The sequence below is a fragment of the Phoenix dactylifera genome, chromosome 1 (genome assembly GCF_051530095.1).
Source record: "Phoenix dactylifera cultivar Ajwa chromosome 1, Ajwa_hap1_PhDact_Kaust_v1.1, whole genome shotgun sequence".
NCBI classification, from domain to species: domain Eukaryota; kingdom Viridiplantae; phylum Streptophyta; class Magnoliopsida; order Arecales; family Arecaceae; genus Phoenix; species Phoenix dactylifera.
The window spans coordinates 67,102,998-67,121,704 of record NC_143190.1 but is presented as its reverse complement, the minus strand read 5'-3'; the positions used below and the strand labels follow the sequence as shown (position 1 = coordinate 67,121,704).

At 41.0% G+C, this 18,707-nt stretch overlaps 2 protein-coding genes and 1 long non-coding RNA gene across 3 annotated transcripts; 2 read left to right on the top strand and 1 right to left on the bottom strand.

Moving 5' to 3' along the window:
* The first annotated feature begins 604 nt into the window (after positions 1 to 604).
* On the top strand, positions 605 to 7,650 carry LOC103712863 (CRM-domain containing factor CFM3, chloroplastic/mitochondrial-like). The gene is made up of 9 exons (XM_008799554.6): positions 605 to 2,446; positions 3,644 to 4,034; positions 4,126 to 4,256; positions 5,291 to 5,638; positions 5,771 to 5,927; positions 6,007 to 6,299; positions 6,403 to 6,462; positions 6,600 to 6,689; positions 7,244 to 7,650. Exons 1-9 carry the CDS (start codon positions 665 to 667, stop codon positions 7,322 to 7,324), a joined length of 3,333 nt encoding a protein of 1,110 aa, XP_008797776.5. The 5' UTR covers positions 605 to 664; the 3' UTR covers positions 7,325 to 7,650.
* Positions 7,651 to 9,367: 1,717 nt separating this feature from the next.
* LOC103712864 (uncharacterized) lies at positions 9,368 to 13,522 on the top strand. Its single transcript, XR_005511318.3, has 2 exons — positions 9,368 to 9,790; positions 12,988 to 13,522. It is a non-coding gene; the product is annotated as an uncharacterized LOC103712864 (long non-coding RNA).
* Positions 13,523 to 14,868: 1,346 nt separating this feature from the next.
* Positions 14,869 to 18,707, bottom strand: LOC103712875 (putative leucine-rich repeat receptor-like protein kinase At1g68400). The gene is made up of 2 exons (XM_026806853.4): positions 17,215 to 18,707; positions 14,869 to 15,877 (listed from the first exon to the last, which is right to left on the bottom strand). The coding sequence occupies exons 1-2, from the start codon at positions 18,497 to 18,499 to the stop codon at positions 15,201 to 15,203; spliced, it is 1,962 nt and encodes a 653-aa protein (XP_026662654.4). The 5' UTR covers positions 18,500 to 18,707; the 3' UTR covers positions 14,869 to 15,200.

Sequence of the window (18,707 nt, the reverse complement as noted above, 5' to 3'; positions counted from 1 at the left end):
TAGTAATTTATTACATTATCAAAATCATGAGGTTTCAATATTAAATCCACATTGAAGAAGGAGCACAAAAGTTATGCCTCACCTGTTGAAGACATGAAGTTCTCATAAACCACTCTGAAGAAATAGTGTTCCTATCTAAGTAATCATGCTTGATGGCGAAGGGCATGCGACCAGGTAATAGTCGTCTAATAGGTAAAAAATGACACAACCTAGGGAGATAATTGCAAGTTGGATGCAGTGCAAATGCGAATAGGATACAAATCATACTAGCTATTTTTCACTAAAAAAAATAACAAAAGGGAATTAAATTTACAAATCCTCTCAACTTCAGAGTACAAATCGCCTGAACACCATTAAACAGAAGAGCATAGCTAATTCACCGAATCAATAGTTTCAAACCATTTAATTAGCATTGCTCTTAATTTTTTGGATCAGGTAACTACGAGTCCTTCACTGGGATTACATTTATCAGGTGTTGAACAGATCAGCTGATCCAACAAACAAAACAAATGGGCCGACCAGTTCTAGGCCCATGTCCTGCCCAAGTCCATTTCCAGTCCATTGATATGGGCCTATTTTCTGTTCGTCGGGCCGAACCCGGCCCAGGCTGAGCTGAGAAAATACTACTCACTCCACTCGCTCTCTTTCACCCGCGCCCGCTGGCATGGCGTTCCCTTCTTTCGTCCCCTCGAAACCTTCTCTCCCCTTCTCTTCCTGTCCCTCTCCTCTCCTGTTCTCCCCTTCTTTCCTTCCTAGCTTCCAAGCCAAGGGGAGATTCTTTCCCTCGCGCTTCGATCTCCACAGACTCGATGCCTACCTCTCGCCCCAAACCCTCCAAAACCCTAGCGAAGAATCCCCGGAAGCCGATTCCCAGCCCCCAGGCGTCGAGATCAAGAAGAAGAAGAAAAAGAGGAAGCCGCGGCCTAATTTCTACGTCCAGACTATGGAGCGGTGGTCCCTGAAGATCTCCTCTGAGAGGTCAAGATTTCCGTGGCAAGAGCTGGCGGCAGAAGAGAAGAAGGATGCGCTCCAGTCTCTAATTGCTGCTCCTCGTTCCCCCTTTCGTGTAGAGAACGAATGCCTGCCTTCGGAAGGGGCTAATTATGGGCATGCCCAGTTGGATTCAAGAGCTAAGGGCCGGAAGCCGGTGGAAAATCTTGAGTTTGATGGAGAGAAAGGGAAGAGTAGGTTAGATTTGATAGTTGAGAAGCTGAATAGTTCTTTGGGTGATGAAAGTTCCGATTTGGAATCGCCACCTACTAGGTCTGGTGTTGACGAGAGATCGAATTCTGAGGGCACGACTTTCAGTGTAGCCCAGCCTGGAAATGGAAGCAACCCAATCTCCCGACCTGTCGGCATTCCTTTGGAAAGTCTGCCGGTTTTGGCTTCTCAGGTACGTGGAGCAAAACTTCGACAAGCCCCTGGGGATTTTGAACCTAAAACCCAGACATCAGTGAAAAATTTCAATTTTAATAGAGAGGATGATGAAAAGCTGAATGGTTCTTTGGATAATAGAGGGTCTGATTTTTTAACTGTTGGATCACTGTCTACCAGTTGTGATGATGAGGAGAGGTTGAACTCTGAGGTTACTGCTTGGAATTCAGCTCTGGTTGTAGATGGAAACCATCCATTCTCCGGGCCTGCAGGCATTCCTCTTGGAAGTCAGCCAGTGTTGGCTCCTCAGGTCCATGGGGCAAGACCTAGACAAACCAATTTGGACTCCAAAGCTAAGAACCAGACGTCACTGGAGGATTCTGAGTTTGATGGCGAGGAGGAGCCCAGAGCTGGTTTGCTGGATGAGCAGATAGCTGACTCTTCAAACCAAGATAACTGCAATTTAAGTCAGGATAATGTTTTAGTTAACTCTAATGATGAAGACACGCCGAATTGCATTAAGCAGCACTCTCTAACTAATAAAGCGCTAGCTGTTCCTTTAGGAAATGTTGCAGCCGATACTGTTAAACAACATGTAAATCAGGTTCCATTGCAAAGGCTTGAGTTTGATGCAGTGAGTGGAAAGAGCAATGTCAGTGCAATACTTGAAAAGCTTAAGAGTTCTATGGATCAAGATAGCTCCAGCATGGATTCAAACATTTCTTGTGGTGTATCTGATGACGAACGTGGGTCTAATACTGACTATTATATTGCCAATTTAATGGGTCCGGTATCATTCCCATGGGAGCGAGATGGTGGTTCTAGAGATAGAGAGCAGTTGCATAGGAAGAGCAACACCGAACTGGCAGAAAGGACCATCCCAGAGCCTGAGCTACGGAGGCTTAGAGATGCTGCATTAAGGATGAAAGAGAGGATGAAGGTTGGACCAGCAGGGGTTACTGAGGCTGTTGTGCAAAGCATTCATGAGAAGTGGAAGGAAAATGAGGTGGTCAAATTGAGGTTTGAAGGCCCGCCGAGCCTGTGCATGAAGAGGACACATGAGGTCTTGGAGGTCAGTTTTGCTAGCATTCACTGCTTTACATCCATGGCTTTTAAGAGTAGTCATTGTATTGAACTGCAATGAGTATTTTTTTCTATAAGCTAGTGACCTTGAAGCTTCTGAGAGCATGTCCTTGGATTCTTTAAATGTGTATTCTTTTATCGTGAGGTTATTGCTAATATCCTAGTTGGACCTATGCTTCATTCTATGCCTTCTGGTCTGTAAAGAAAATGGAAGGATTTTTTACTTTCCCACAAAGACTTATACAGTTTTCCATCTACAGTTTATCATCTGAGTATGAAACTAGTATCAGATCTTTACCATTTTTAGCTTGGGATTATTTACTTTCTGATGAAGACTTATACAACATTTCCATCTACAGTTTGTCATCTGAGTATGAAACTAATATCAGTTTTTTTACCATTTCTAGCTTGGGAAGATCGAATTCTTTGAGATCCTTAACTTGTGTTTATCTTGGTTCTGCCACCTACTTAACTTCATCACATGATTTATATTTTGAATCCAACAATAAGGGACTAATTTCATACAGCTTGCTTATCTAAATGATAGACCACCAAGTCACATGATGATTCAATACATAGTTTCATGAGATGCACAACATGCAGCCTCTTGTAAAGTTACTTCTATAGGCTATTCATGGTTTTAGTGAGTTCTTTTTAGGTGAATACGTAAATCAGATAATCTTAAAACATGGTCTTTTGTAGAACAGGTTTTATGAAAACAGGGGGAGAGCTATTTTTCATAAAACCGATTTTTCAGGTTTTACAACTTGACAATTATGGCAAAACTTGTTTTATGGAAAACAACCAAACAACCATTTCTTAAAAAATTATTCATCTTGATTTTTTTTATTAACCTGTTTTACTAAAACTTGTCAACCAAATGGTCTCTTAGTTTAGTCTCAAAATACTTGTTTTAGTAATATTGATAGTCTCTAAGCCGGTTCTAATTAGTTGGGATGAGACCAGATGTTATAGCTGATTAGTAATTTTGACAGTTTTTATATACAAATCCTTCTATTTGTAATAAAATGTTATTATCACTGTCATGTTTAAATAATTGCTTACCTCGGTGCTAAAACATTAAAATAATTGCTTTTCATTTTTCAAATTCTCTGTATGCAGTCTTCCTACATGAAACTTATGTATGTTATTCAATTGACATTTATTATTGTCGTGTGTTAACCAGAGGAAAACTGGAGGTCTGGTGATTTGGAGGTCTGGAAGATCCCTTGTGTTATACCGGGGAATGACCTATGAACTTCCTTGTGTGCAGTCATATTCAAAACTTGTTAATACTAAATCTGATTCCAATTTGATGACTTCATCTGCAAATCCATCTGAAGGATCTATAGATACATCTGATATTGACAATCTGTTAGATCAGTTGGGACCACGATTTAAAGATTGGTCTGGCCGCAACCCACTTCCTGTTGATGCTGACTTGCTTCCTGGTGTAGTTCCTGGTTACAAACCACCATTTAGACTTCTTCCTTACAAGACCAGAAGTTCTCTGAGAGAGGGGGAAATGACATTTCTTCGTCGGCTTGCTAGAAAAATGCCTCCTCATTTTGCTCTAGGTATGATTATCAAATTTCTGACTAAAGGAGTTCAGTATAATTTATCCCTGTTTCTACTATTGACATGTCATACTATTTGTCCATGCTGTAGGACGAAACAGGCAACACCAAGGGTTAGCTACTGCCGTGGTCAAATTATGGGAGAAAAGTGCTATCGCAAAGATAGCCATCAAGCGTGGTGTACCAAATACATGTAATGATAGGATGGCCGAAGAAATCAAGGTGGACAATATGACATGATTTATATTGGTAGAAGTTAGTGATATAATAATTTATCTTTTTTATGTGAAAATGATACACAATGTGAGCACTCTCTGATGCTCTGTTTGCATATTTTAGTTTATTGTCTTTGCCCCATTATATCCCTAAATGAGCACAATTGTGAGTTGCTTTCTCAATTGATTGTGGATTGACTTAGTGGTCAGTCTCTGAACAAGTTCAGATGTCTGGGCCTTGAATAGTTCCTTATAGTGCTTAATGCTTGCCATACATGATCTAAGTTGTGCATAAATATTTAATATTCTACACCTTCCTATAAAATTTGTTAGCAAATACCATTTAGTGGAATTGTTTATCATCTTTTTGGGATCCAATTCCAAATCATTTGTTTGTAGCTATGATCTTTCTAATGAGTCCCCTTTGTTGAGGTAGTATACTCTTCATGATAGTAATGAACCTTACTTCAAAACTGTCCTTTCCCTTAAAGAAAATAGCATGCTGCTTATTTTGTAATTGTGAATTTAGACAGACTTCTTTTTCATAATTAGGACTTGTCAAATTTCTACGAAGGTCACACCCAGACATGAATACATGGGGCCAGGAAGGTTTTGGCATAAATTTGTTTTGTTAGAATATGTTCTTACTTGTTCACCTTTATTTTTCTATGGCCAGTCGTGCCTCAACTTTAATGAGTTGTAAGTATGCTAATTATTGTCTATTGTGAAATTTCTGTAGACTTTACTATTGGTTAAGACCAGAGTATATGAACAAGAGACATGCATGTACATGATAGAACTTCACATTTGTTCTTGACCAGTTTTGGAACTACGAAAAAGCTATACGAGCAAGGTACAGGCATGTACGGCATGAAAACATTAGTACCAGATCTTGAATTAAATGTTGGCATTTACCAATATTCTATATAATCTCCCACCTTATTATTAGTTGGTCAGGTTTACTTTCCTTTCTTTTACAACTTTGTCATTGAACAAATTCCTTGTGCAATATAAATTCTGATATCAGAAGATCATTTGCAGAAATTGACAGGGGGAATACTTCTTTCGAGGAACAAGGAGTATATTGTCTTCTATAGGGGAAATGACTTTTTGACACCTTCAGTTAGGGATGTGCTGGTAAAAAAAGAGAAGCTAGCTGCTATTCAGCAGGATGACGAAGAAGTAGCTCGGATAAGGGCATCATCAATTGTTTCCAATGCAAAAAGTAATAAGGCTCCATTGGTCGCTGGTACTCTTGCAGAAACGTTGGAAGCAAAAACTCGCTGGGGAAACCCACTAAGCAGCGAGCATAGAGAAAAGATGAGGAAGGATTTAGATTTAGCTAAGCATGCATCTCTTATTAGATACCTTCAGAGAAAGCTATTTTTTGTAAGTCCTTTACTGCATTACGGAATGATGCTTAACATAGCCAATGATCTGAAGTTATTTGTGTGACCAAATGTTGCAGTTTGAGCACAATAATATTTACGACCTTCTCCTATTCGTGAATGGATTTACCAGGCAAAAGCAAAAGTCAGGAAGGCAGAGGAGGCTCAGGCCAAGGTGCAGGAGTTTCTGAAGCCAGCAGGGCTCCCAACTGATTTGGAAACTGTTACCGATGAGGAGCGGTTCTTGTTTCGTAAAATTGGCCTTAAAATGAGATCTTATTTCCCTCTTGGTAATGAAATTACAATTTCTTTGTCTTCATAATTTTTGATCTCTTTATACATCCCATACTCAAATATGTCAACTATCAGGGAGACGGGGAGTTTTTGATGGAACTATAGAAAATATGCACTTAAGTTGGAAGTATAGAGAACTAGTTAAAATTTTTGTGAAGGGAAAAACCTTTGCACAAGTAAAGCACATTGCAATCTCTCTGGAGGCAGAGAGTGGCGGAGTATTGATTTCACTTGATAAAACTACAAAAGGTTATGCAATCATCATCTACCGTGGTAAGAACTATCAGCGCCCTCTAACTTTGAGGCCCAAGAATTTGTTGACAAGGAGGCAGGCATTAGCACGCTCTATAGAACTCCAGAGACGTGAGGTAACATCGTAAAATTTACTGACTGCCATTTATGGCTTTGTTCCACTACTGGTAGTGTTCTTGCTGACAATTCGTCTCTCTTCACTAATATGAAAATTTTCAGGCATTGAGCCATCATATTTCAAATCTTCAGGACAGAATTCAGATTCTAAAATCTCAACTAGTATGATTTGGCTCGTCTCATTCATTCATTTTTTCTTTTTGGCTCAGTTACTATAGCTTTTGTAACTTTATTAGATACTTAAGACATCTTGATCCATCTTTCTTAATGTTGGTAATTTTCCTTGTTATTTCTGACAGGATCAAATGAAATCTGAAAAGGATTCAGGCGGTAACGAACTAGACTTGCAGCTTAATGATGCTGTATTTTCTGATGATGATGATGTGGAGGTGAGGTTGCAAAATTTGTTAGTAAAGTTTTGAATGTTTTAAGTGCTGGGGTTTGCCCATATCTAATGACCTTATGAAATCTATTTGAATTCAGTCTTGATTGTTGCATGCAGCATAGGCCTATTTGTTGAAAACTTTTGATACTATAAAGCTATACTAGTTTCCAGTCACATATATCTATCTGTTTTTAACATTTGCAATGTAGTGGCTAATCGATAAGCAGGTTCAGTTTGATTGTGAATATATGGTAGATGCCTGAACGTTATAGGCTGGTTGAAAATTTATAGGAAACTCTACAGTTACAGGCCTTTAACAAATGCTAAAATAACTGATGTTCTCCATTGTTAAACATCTAATAAACTAATTGTATAATTTCAGATAACTTCGTTTTTAAGTTCTGTTTAATTGGATAAAAGATATGTCCATTGATCATGAAGTAGCAAGTGCATACCAGCACACAGCAGCTAATTATGTGGGTTCTTTGGCAGAACTAATTTGCATGTAATAGATGGATTTTTGTTAATTGTCATCTGATGGATATTTTCTGATGCCAGGATGAAGGTGAAGAGGCTTATCTTGAAACGTATCGTAGTGATGATGAGGATAATGCTGCTGCTTCTGCAGAGGGGCTGTAACTTCCAAAAGGAACATTTATCAGATACTCCCAAGTTGGTGACAAGTCATATGCTATCAGGGGGCTACCACATGATGCACGCCATTTGATCATTTGAGCAACCATTGAATACAATAAAATCCCATATGTTAAGTAGCTTGTCTTGCCAATTCATGGGGTAACCGTTAGTATTCTCGGACCCGGAATGGCGAAATGCCATCATTCTGAAGTTTAGGGTCGGGTCTCTTAGCAGAATCATCAATATCCTCCTATCTTTAGCTCTGCCCATTCTGTTGTAAAGTATGCTATATTTCTTTGTTCTAGTAATTTTCCATTCTGTTGTGAGTATTCTCGAATCCAATAGCATTTTCAGCCCACTCATCTAAATAGGCCATAATTTATTTTATTTTCCTACAGCAAATGTCCATAGCCTCACCTACAGTGTCCTTGTCCTCTACTTCTTTCGGGACTTATTTATTTTTTCCATTTTAGATAAATAAATTCAGCATTATTTTAATTCTATCAACCAGACATGGATAATCAAATTTCTTTGGTTTTATTGTGTCAGTAGCAATGTTTGTAAGCACTATAGATTGTTGCTGCTTCATGCAAGTTAACAATTGTTCAAAATCAAAGTGTGATATCCCTAATGAGTTAGCTTGGGAGGCACATTAGATTTGTCATATGTGTGATTCTGTCAGCATCAATTGACACAGATGGTTGTATTTGTATGGTGTCTTTTTTTTTTTTTTTGGGCGAAAGTATTTCTATGGACCACCGAGGTGGTAGCCGTAGCACGGTGGGAACGGAGCTTTGATTCTACCGGAGTGGCCCAGGTTCGAAACGTGCGGGTGTCGATTAAATGTGGGGATTAGATGCCTCTCATCTGGTTTGCCTGGTGGAGTCGCTATCTGGTCTACCGTTACTTAGGTAGTGCTGGTGTGACGTATTCATGCGTGATGGGGCTGCCACGCTGGTGGGGTTCCTCCACGGGTGGGGAGGGTATGAGGAAAAAATATTCTATCCATATCGAACACTCCAGCGGGAAGAGGGCTCAATGGTGGTTGCTACGTGGGTGAGGAGAACCTTACCCCTTTCTTTCCTTTTTCTTAAGCAAAAAAAAAAAAAGAAAGTATTTCTATGGTGTCTTTTAATCTTATGTCATTGTATTCAAAGGCCATTGTCAAGTATTTGGCTCTTATTGTTAGATAAACATCTTTTCCAGACAAATTTCATATTTGTTTCTGTTGCTGCTATTGTTGGCGGCGGTGGTAGTGGAGAAGGTGATGGTGTATGGGTGGAGGGTGTAGTTAGTGTTGGATTGTTTTTTTATTTAAAAAAATCAACTAAAACAAAGTTCACCTGTACTTTCTCACATTGCAGCCTTCTTTTTTTTTAAAAAAAAAATTCTAATGCAAATTGGTTTGGGTTTCAACTACATGAAGGATCATAAGGTACGATCTGGGTTGACCCAAGTACCTGAAGAATCATAATGTACTATCTGGGTTGACACTAATTGAACTGCATCCCAACAAGAGTCAAGATAGGTATGCCTCCAAGCATTGACCATGAGTCAATATCAATTCATGTGGACACATATGACATGAATATTTGGGGCACAAATATCGGTGCCATCTTGACATCATATGTAGCAGCACGTATCGCATAAATATTTGGCTTTTAACTATTTAGTTGGGAGGAGCCATGTTTCCTTTTCGGTTCTAAGGGCCAATGAAAATATTTCAATCTTTCAAAATCTAATTCCTACTTTCTCTAGTATTTATATTTTATTATATTTTTTATTTCAATTCTGGTCACGAATCAAATACGTCGAAAAATGTGGCTATTCTAATTTTCATTTCAGTCTGCTTCATTTTCAATTCTAATTCCAATTGCAAACCAAATGCATCCTTGAGTTAAATACAGATTGCACTAGGATTTCAATATCTTAGTAAAAGTTCTTCTCATCCCTCTTGTGCTGTCTATTTTAAGTCTTCAATTGCTGGGTAGCAGTTATTTCCTATCTTTAGAATTTGTTTGTTCTGAGGTCCCTGACCCCTTTTTTTTCAAAAAAATAACAAATCTTGAAATTATGATTAAATCAATACTTTGTTCGGTCTTTAATTTACTGGTCAAGAGAGTTTATCAGGATAAACTCCTCAGGTATAAGCCAATCCATTAAAAAAACAAAAAAGAAAAGCAAGGGGTCCAGACTCGACCCCTCAGGATCATAAAAGGCCCCTTATAGGAACCGGGACGAGATCAAGGACCATCCATTCTGAGTCGAACGTCTAGTGATAAAACACACGCCCCACGGATGGACTGATTGGCATATTCTTCCGCTGCGCGGAATGAATGAACCATCGGGGACCGTCGTCGCCGCACGGAAAAGAGAGGCTTCAAGAAACTCAATTCCTTCGACGTCCCGGCCGGTCTATCTGGAGATTGGAGGTTAAAGAATAATAACAGAACCATTCCTTCATTCCAGGTGCGATTTCTATGAAACCCTTGTGCGTTAAATTTCACTTTTTAATTCCATTTCTCTTTCCCCTTCGCTTTCTTGATTAAAAATTTGTTCCTGTTGGCCTTCAGAGGGGACCCGTGTCGGCATTTTTCCTCTGAATTTTAGTAATTTTCGGGTGACATTTTGAAACCCTAATTGTCGGGTTGAGAGGAAATAGGCCAAAGATCTCGCCTAGGAAACAATCATCAATCATCGTGCGAGACGATTAGACGAATGACGGTCGCTTCAATTCGGGATCAACCACCTAATTCGTTTCAACTTATTGATCTAGGGCATTAGTAGGAATTTTAATCATTATGTTTGAGAGTTGGGATCAAGAACTTTGGGATGAGGAAAAGGTGTGCTAGTTGGAGTAATTGGATGGAGCAGATGTCTTCAAAAGATTAAAAACAAAAGTCTTTAGGGCATTATAGGGCTTTAGAACCAGTATGTTAACTTTTGGACATTGCTGGATTAAATTCATGATAGATACTTAGATAAGATCTACGAAGAGGATTTTGACTAATCTATTAAGAGAAATAAGAGTGAGTATAACCTCTAAACGTGAGTTGCCATGCCCGGCGTAGCCTAGAAAAACATGCAGTCCAGCATGAGAAAATGGTTTTTTTTAATAAAAAAGAACAAATCATATATTTAGTATTTGAATTTTCCGGGGATGATCATGCCTCCATATATGCAGGGGAGAATGACTTTGTATTCCTAAACCATTCATTTGTTAAATTATTGCTTCTTAAACAAAACATAAGGCTAAATAAAAGAAAGTGTTTCTACATCCCAATTCTTTTTGTTTCTGTAGCAAGATTTCAACAATATGTATGTACGTATGTATATATAGAGAGAGCTAGACTTGGCTACTCAAGTGGATCTCCACTTAGATCTGGTCAGATCTATATTGTACGATGAGAGTTCCACATCGATGATGCATGTCGTTGGATGTGATTTACTACCTCTAAACTTCTTACACATCAAAAGTCATGTGATTTGGAGATGCCTATGCATCAAGTTATCAAAAAAAACATATATAGTTTCATTTAGACTATCCATCTTTTAACCACTTGATGTATGGGTTAGGAGTCTCCACGTTACATGATTTTTTTATATGTAAGCAGTTTAGAAGTAGTAGATCACATTCAATAACTCAGAAAATTCTCACAAAATGATCCTTTATAACATTAATAATAATCACCTCCTAACTATTTCTATGGAAGGTAGTAATTTGTAGATAAGTCGTAGTGCACTTCTTGATATCTTCTTGGTCCACTTCTTGATATCTTCTTCTTGATCTGTTGTATAGAGTTGATATGGACATGATTCTTCACTACTGTTTAATCTTTTCATTGTTGTTGGCTTTTCTCTAATGGACCTAGATCCCCTTTGCTTCTTTAATGTCTAACAAAGTCTTTAAATAATCGAGTGCATAGGCAATGCAATAATTGGCCCATTGCTTCATATTTTTTCCCCAAATCTCTAAACAAGCTCCCCCTTAGCTAAATTAATTTTTAGAGTAAATTACAAAAATTTTCTTGCTATTTGGGCTAAATTATACTTATATCCAATAGTTTGAAAAACCTACGCTTAGTCTCATGGGGTTTATTTTTATCCAACACTTTAACCCATAACTTAAAGAATGCTAGTCAAACTATTAACTTTAAATAGGACCCAAATGCCACATCAGAAAAAATTTCAAAAATGATCAAGCTAACCTTAAGTGACATAATAGCCACCAGCCACCCGAGGACATAAGAAAACTTGTGCATCCTCCTTCCCACCCAAGAGCAATTTCGACTTTTTACATGTGGTAAACAGCTTCACTACCGTTAATTTAACTGGGTGTAAGGGTAGGTTTTACAAACTATTGGATGCAAGTGTAATAAACATAAACCTCAGGTGGGTTCTTGTAATTCACTCTTAATTTCAATTAAAGAAACAGATGGCACCAATCGCTTGATACTATCTTTGGGCATCATTTTAAGTCTTACTCAACTTCTAGATGTATGCCTAGAATCCATTTTGATTCGCAGCCATCTTTTAGTAGTACCATGTATTCATTCTGTTTTGTTGCTTGCAACCAGAGGCGTTACCTAGGCTATCTATGCTGTCCTTTATGACTGCTTGTCATCTAGCTTTGTATTTCTACCTCATGTTGGGCAATTTAAGGAACCTGTTCTTGTCTTTCCTCATCTGAAAAGCATTTAGAAGGATAAATCAATCATTTAAAAATAATCTAATAGGAAAGAATGTTATCAGAAAAGTTGAGTTTTGTTGAACTGTTTGTTATGCACAATTCTTGTTTGCTACAGAAAATGTTGCCACACACTTATTGGTGGAGCGACATGAATATTCAACTTTTGTGGCTTTAGTAACCATGACAGCTTGGGACATGGGCCAAAGAAAGGCATGGGGATAGAGATTGATATAGGTCTAGGCGAGTTATGCAGGTGCCATATGTAGATTACCAGGATTATGAATGTATTAGGTTATGCATTGGCCAAATGGCCTGCTGAGCTCACCCATACCAACTACTTGATTTCTAGGATCTGTTTGGTTGCTGAGGAACTGAAAGAAAAGAAACATAGTTGTGCTAGTATCTTTATTTTCAATTTTTGGTAGTACAAAGAAAAATGGAAAAGGAAAAATTTTCAGAGAAGGCCAACATTTTCTCTAACCAGTGTAAAATTCTCTCCTTGAGAGAGAGCAATTTTGAGAAGAAAAGCGAAAAATACTTCTCGCATGCAAATGAAAATAGAGTTTTTCCAACAACTTTCTCATTAATTCTTAATGCAACTGGACATTTGAAAATTCTCTATTTTTCTTTTCTTTTGTTTTCTTCTAGAGAAAGGATCTATTTTTCTTTCACTTTCTCATCAACCAAACAGAGCCCTTGGGTTGAGGGCTCTTTATTACGTCCAACCCAATAGGGCTAGAATTGCCTACGGGTCTAATATGCGCACACATGTGCATGAATGCATAAGAGAGAGAGAGAGAGAGAGAGAGAGAGAGAGAGAGTCTTAAGCATCTTCTTTTGATGCCCCCTTGAAGTTGAAATCATGTGGCGAAGAATTAAAAAAAGAGGCTGATCTGGGGGTGATACTTTCTTAGCCTTCCCCATCCCAATTTCTACTTTTGGTTCATGACAGGATCAAAAAATATTTTGGTTACAGGCCTGGGATGGTTATGGAGTTCAATTCAGCTGTGGCTTTGAGGGCTCTCCTTGCAGGTGGCTTAGCTATATTTGCAAAGGTGGGCGGGGCAATGAAGGCTGCAGGAAGCATGAAGGTGGGTGCAGCAGCAGCTGCTATGTCTGCTGCTGCAACTGCAGCCATTTCAGGAACCAAGCGAGAAGAAGAGGACGCTAGCAAACAGGCAGCAATGTGAGATTTTGCAATTTAAGCCTCCCTCTTGAGTCTGGGGGGCTAAACGAGCAGCACACTTGCAGGAATGATAATTCCGAGTGGGAATTTGTTCCAGCATTTCTCAGTAGGAAGATATATGGATCTTAAGTTAAATATTTGAGCAAGAACAGAACATTTTGTTTCAGTTTGGCAAGCTGGTTTTAGGCCAAGTCTTGTCAACCAGGCCCCACTTTATCAACATGCAAAATAGTGCAAAACCTAGGACTGAACAAGCTGCAGTTGCATTTATCATGTTCTCTTTTTCTCTTGAGCAAGTCTGGGCACACCCTCATTGTTATGCTGATGTGAAAGTGTCTTCCAATTGTCTGAGCAACCTCAAGCCTACGAAAAGAATGCAGGTACCTAAAATCCATCTTGCTTTGTCTGGATGAGCTCAAAACCAATTTGTCGAGGACATGTTCGTATATAAGTTGCGCGTATAATCCCTGTTGATCAGCAGCTTTGGTCCCAAGCTAGTATAGACTTGACCTACATCAAATGTTGGCGAGAGAAAAACTATCTGCATTGGGACATAACAATCTCAAGGGGATTTTTATCAAAAACACGACTGTCTCTAGTGTAAATTTAACAAATCTATGGATCATATTTTATCCAATCGCAAAACTAGAAGACTACCTTAAGAAGAATAGCCGAGGTATGTAGGGATTTGTTTTTTTCTTCTTCTTTTTTTGGCACAACGGCTGCTCACACACGACAGATGTGGATGCAGTCAACAAAATCAAAAAAGAGAAGATAGTGCAGAGGATAAGGCACAGACACATGGTCTTTCTAGATGAAGCCTCCGGAATGGTGAGCTGCGAAAGAGGCCACCTAGTTAGCAAGCCTTTTTATATACATATGTGGCCTGATAGAGACCACACTCGCCTAAAAGTCTGCGAATCTTGGACAGTGGCTTACAGCTAGCGCCACGTCCCCAACTCCGAATCCACTCGATCCCCGTGGTCGAGTCTTCCTCGAGGAGAATGTGGTCTGCACCCATCACATGCTTTGCATAAGTGATGTCTTTCCATGCGGCTCTGAGTTCGGTACTCATTACAGACGTGTCGAAGATCCGCCGTCCCCCAGCCGCTATCAGTCTGGCATCATGGTCTTTGATGACGAAACTCATACTTTCATTTCTCTCTCCCTCGCCAACACTGTCGTCATAGTTTACCTTGAGAAACTCAGAGGATGGGGGCTCCTAGAAGACCAATATGGTTCTGGACGCTATAGGAGCAAAATGGGAGCCTCAGATTTTTAAAGCCGTCCCGAGAGATGATGGCATAGTGGTGCGAATAATCTCCGCCTTATGAAGAAGAGCTCTGTCCACCACCATCCTTGGATGTGCTCTGCAGTCCTTGAAGACTCGGACATTCCTATTTAGCTAATAATGATAGGCTAGATAGGTAGTCCTAATCTTCCGCTCTCAAGGTTAGGCCTCCGTGAGGAGATCTCCAGAAAGTGCAAAAAATCCTCGGTCGACGTCCACCCCTGTTGAGGGTCGAGGGAGGTTCGTTCAACTACCCTCTTTAGGCCCTGTTTGAAATGGATAAATTGCCATACAGGCATTTTTTGTGTTTTTTTTGCTTTGGTCCCATTAAGACATTTTTGATACGGATTGGAGACCAGGTATTGTGCAGATCTAAGGGTGCCTGGCCTCAGGCCACAGCCAGGTTCTATATACATGTATAATACTCGGTCGATTCATCAAAAATCATAATAAAGAAGTTGATCCAACAATAATTGAAACTAATTTAGATGGTAGGGATGATAAGGCTAAGTGTGTTCTCCTTTCAGACATCATTAGTGCTCCATAAAAGAAGAAAATATTAAAATATCAATGGCCATTAGATATAGGAAGATAAGAGATCTTCCAATGCATAAAAAAAAAAAAAGATTATTGTCATGCCTCAAGAATTGACCTCGCTTGACTGCTAACCTACATAACTTCATTTGTCTGACGCTCTTCACCAAGTAAAAAATCAAAAAACGTAACGGCCAGGGAAGGTAGGAGCATCTTCTGAGAGAGAAGGGGAGGAGGACTCATAGGAACGATCATTTTTAGAAGGGGAACGAGATCCCCTGCTTCTACTCCCCCTGTCTCTAATATCCTCAATCATCTTATACACCATGGTCATGCTCGGGCGATCCGTAGGTTCACGAGATACACAAAGCAGAGCCACCTGCAAGAGAGCAAACATCTCATCCTCCGTCTCTTTATATCTCAACAACTCTGTATCGAAGACTTCCGACGTCCATTCTTCTCTCACGACCGTCTGAACCCACTGGGGCAAACTTATTTCACCATCCTCCGCGGGTCTCCCCGTTAAAATTTCCAACAGAATGACTCCAAAGCTATACGCATCACATTTCTGAGTAGTTCCTCTCGACGACGAACTTGAGTTCAGAGTCTCCGGAGCTGCAATGTGGGAGGCGGAATTAAATGAAGAAGATGGCGGAGCGAGAAGCTGAAGGAGTCCAAAGTCAGAAATGCGCGCATCTCCCTCATCGTCGACGAGGATGTTTGAGGAGGTGAGGTGCTGATGAGATAGCCTGGAGTTGGATGCAGCATGGAGGAAGGCCAGGCCTTTTGCAGCACCCAATGCGAGCCTCAGCCTTGTGCTCCATTCCAATGGAGTCCTTCCGGGTCCTCGGTTTCCTGTTTATCAAAATAAGCAAAGTTTTCAGGGAATGAACTCTCCATAACACCACGTACGTTTATGTATTTGGATGTCTACGGGCGCTTGTGTTTGTCGGAGTTGTTTAATACTAATGCAGCAACCAAACATATGATGATTGTATTGATTCTCTGCCATCTAGAGTAGATATACTAATTAGATGTCTATAATCTATACAGCGAGGTGGTGGCAATTTGCTTTTCGAATGAACACTATGGTCAATAACAAGATGTCCTGAGTTGTCATTATATGTAGCCTGAAAGTGCCTACTTGAATGTATTGCAGATGAAGGAAGCACTTGACAGGCTCATGGAGCTGTGTAGTTGAAGGGTGGGGCCAGCTAGGAACCGCTCTGGGACCGGTTTGAAGTCCTTCTGAGGCAAATCCCCTCCCCATCAAATTAGGCCCAAATGCATCACGTACTTGAGCCTAGGTCTACAAGTGCAAACTAGCTGAGGCGAGTATTAAGCTATCTCAACTTAATAACTTGATCAAGAGAACTGCTACACATCACTCGTGCTATATTGCATAGCAGTATCAGGGGCTGTCAATGGGGCAGATTGGAGTTAGATTCATAGTGTATCGGCGTCCATATTGGATAAGAAAATCGAGTTTGAATTTATGGTCGGATCCATCAGAATGAAAAGATCAGAACTCGCACCAAAGTTGATTAATAATTAAATTCAAATTTTCTGAGATTCAATTTAGCACATAATTTGAGGGGACCAATAAGATAAGGGTTAATAATTTCCAAAAATGAAAGGATTGTTATCACAATATCTCTCCTTATATAATAAGCTTGTATCAGATTGCGATGAGAAAGAAGCACGATAGAAAAAGTAAATGACTAAATTTGTAAAAAAAAAAAAAATCCAATCACTTTGAAACAGATTTATGTTTAGTTTAATTAAAATATAATCAAAATCTAATTATCGCGATTTTGAAAGTGGAATAGCAGTAAATGGGAGTTAAGAAAAATATGAATTAAAAAATAGTATAAATCCAAATATGACGAGTCATATAACTAATTTTTTATATTCATATGTATATATATTTTTGAATACAGTTTTATATTCGGTGGATTTTCAGGTTCCATCATAGCTATATTTAAGTTGTAAGAAATCAAAAATTTAATTTGGATCTATAACAGGCAAAATAATCATATCGGATTCCCAAGTTTTCAAGTATCACTTATCACTTAACGTGTGGCTTAATCTAGGATTTAAGTTATAGGCGGTGTGATTGGGTCTGTCCATTCTCTATATTTAGCACCCATTCCAAAACAATTCAAAAAAAAAAAAAGGGGCGATCCACGGACCGTGCAAGAGATTGTGGAGGCTGCCGTTGGGGAGGTAATCGTAGACGAGCAGGAGCTCGTGGTCGTCGGCGTAGTAAGCCCTCAAACTGACGACGTTGGGGTGCCTCCATCCCCCGATCTCTCGAAGCAACCCCTCCTCCGCCCCCTCGGCTCTTCTCTCCTTCCCTCTCCTCCTCTCCCTCCTCACCCTCTTCACCACCACTCCCTCTCCCCCGCTACTTTCCATCACCACCCGGTATGTTGACCCCACCGCCCCTCTCCCCAGCATCTCCGCTGACCCCCTCATCAGCTCCTCCAGCCCGAATACCCCGCCGCACCCCTCAAAGAACTCCATCTTCCCCTCCCGCCCCTCCCCGTTTCCCCTTCTCCTACTTCTTCGTTTCTCTTCCCTCTCTACTCCCGTTTCCCCTGCTCCCCCTCTACTGTCTTCTACTCTCTCTCTCCGTCGACGAAGGAGCGCCGCCGCCGTTAACATGGTGACGGCGACGGCGACCAGCGACGCCGCGATCCATATCCATTTCGATTTCCAATTCCATCGCCTCCTCCCGCCACCCAACTTCGGCATCGGATGGCTCCTCGACGTCGGGTTCAAGCAACGCCGGGGCAGAGGATCGCCGCAGAGGTCAAGATTCCCGGCGAAGGAGGACGGAGGGAAGGAGGAAAGGCTCCCAGGAATCTTCCCGGCCAAGCGGTTGTGAGAGACATTGAGGTCAGAGAGTTCGACGATGGCGGCCAAAGACATCGGGATGCCGCCGGTAAGGAGGTTGTTCTCGAGGCGGAGGGTGAGGAGGCCCGGGAGGAGGAGGCCGATCTCGGGCGGAATGCCGCCGGATAGGAGGTTGCCGGCGAGGTCGAGGCGGTGGAGGTGGCGGAGCTGGAGGAGGCCGAAGGGGAAGGGGCCGAAGAAACGGTTGTGGGAGAGGTAGAGGAGCTTGAGGTGGGGCCGGCAGAGGGTGAAATCGAGGCGGTGGAGCGGGGATGAGAACGAGTTGTTCTTGAGACTGAGGAGAGAGAGTGTCGGGAAGAGGGCGAGGGCGTCGACGGGCCCGGCGAGGCGGAGGCCCTCGAGGACGAGGCGGACGACGCGGCCGCGGCTGCAGGTGACGCCGAGCCAAGCGCCGGAGCAGGGGTCGACGGCGGGGTCCCATGAGAAGAGGGCGGCGCCGGAGGGGTCGACGGAGGACCTGAAGGCTAGGAGTGCTTGGAGGTCAGGGTGGGGATAAGAGAGAGAGGCGGGGACTAGGAGGAAGAATAAGAGTAGGGCGACGGAGTATCTAACTGTCATTGTTCCTCTGGTACGAGTGAGGAGAGGGAGAGGAATGTACGTGGATTTATTCCAGTGGGATACGATGGGTATCGTAATTAGACGGGAATAAAAAGGCGGGATAGTACCTGTTGAAGACAGCAGGAGGAGGAGGACGAGGAGGAGGGGCGAGGGGATGAATTAATCAATCATTCACTCGGGGAGGTGTTGGAGCGTGAGAATTAATTAA

What these genes read in the sequence shown, in the direction of transcription:
- LOC103712875 (XM_026806853.4), bottom strand. Translation starts at nt 18,499, where the DNA reads ATGACAGTTAGATACTCCGTCGCCCTACTCTTATTCTTCCTCCTAGTC. An exon ending in CCTCCACAATCTCTTGCACG is followed by an intron (nt 15,878 to 17,214) that starts GTCCGTGGATCG and finishes TTTGATAAACAG; the next exon opens with GAAACCGAGGACCCGGAAGG.
- LOC103712863 (XM_008799554.6), top strand. Translation starts at nt 665, where the DNA reads ATGGCGTTCCCTTCTTTCGTCCCCTCGAAACCTTCTCTCCCCTTCTCT. An exon ending in GGACACATGAGGTCTTGGAG is followed by an intron (nt 2,447 to 3,643) that starts GTCAGTTTTGCT and finishes TGTGTTAACCAG; the next exon opens with AGGAAAACTGGAGGTCTGGT. An exon ending in TTCAGAGAAAGCTATTTTTT is followed by an intron (nt 5,639 to 5,770) that starts GTAAGTCCTTTA and finishes TGGATTTACCAG; the next exon opens with GCAAAAGCAAAAGTCAGGAA.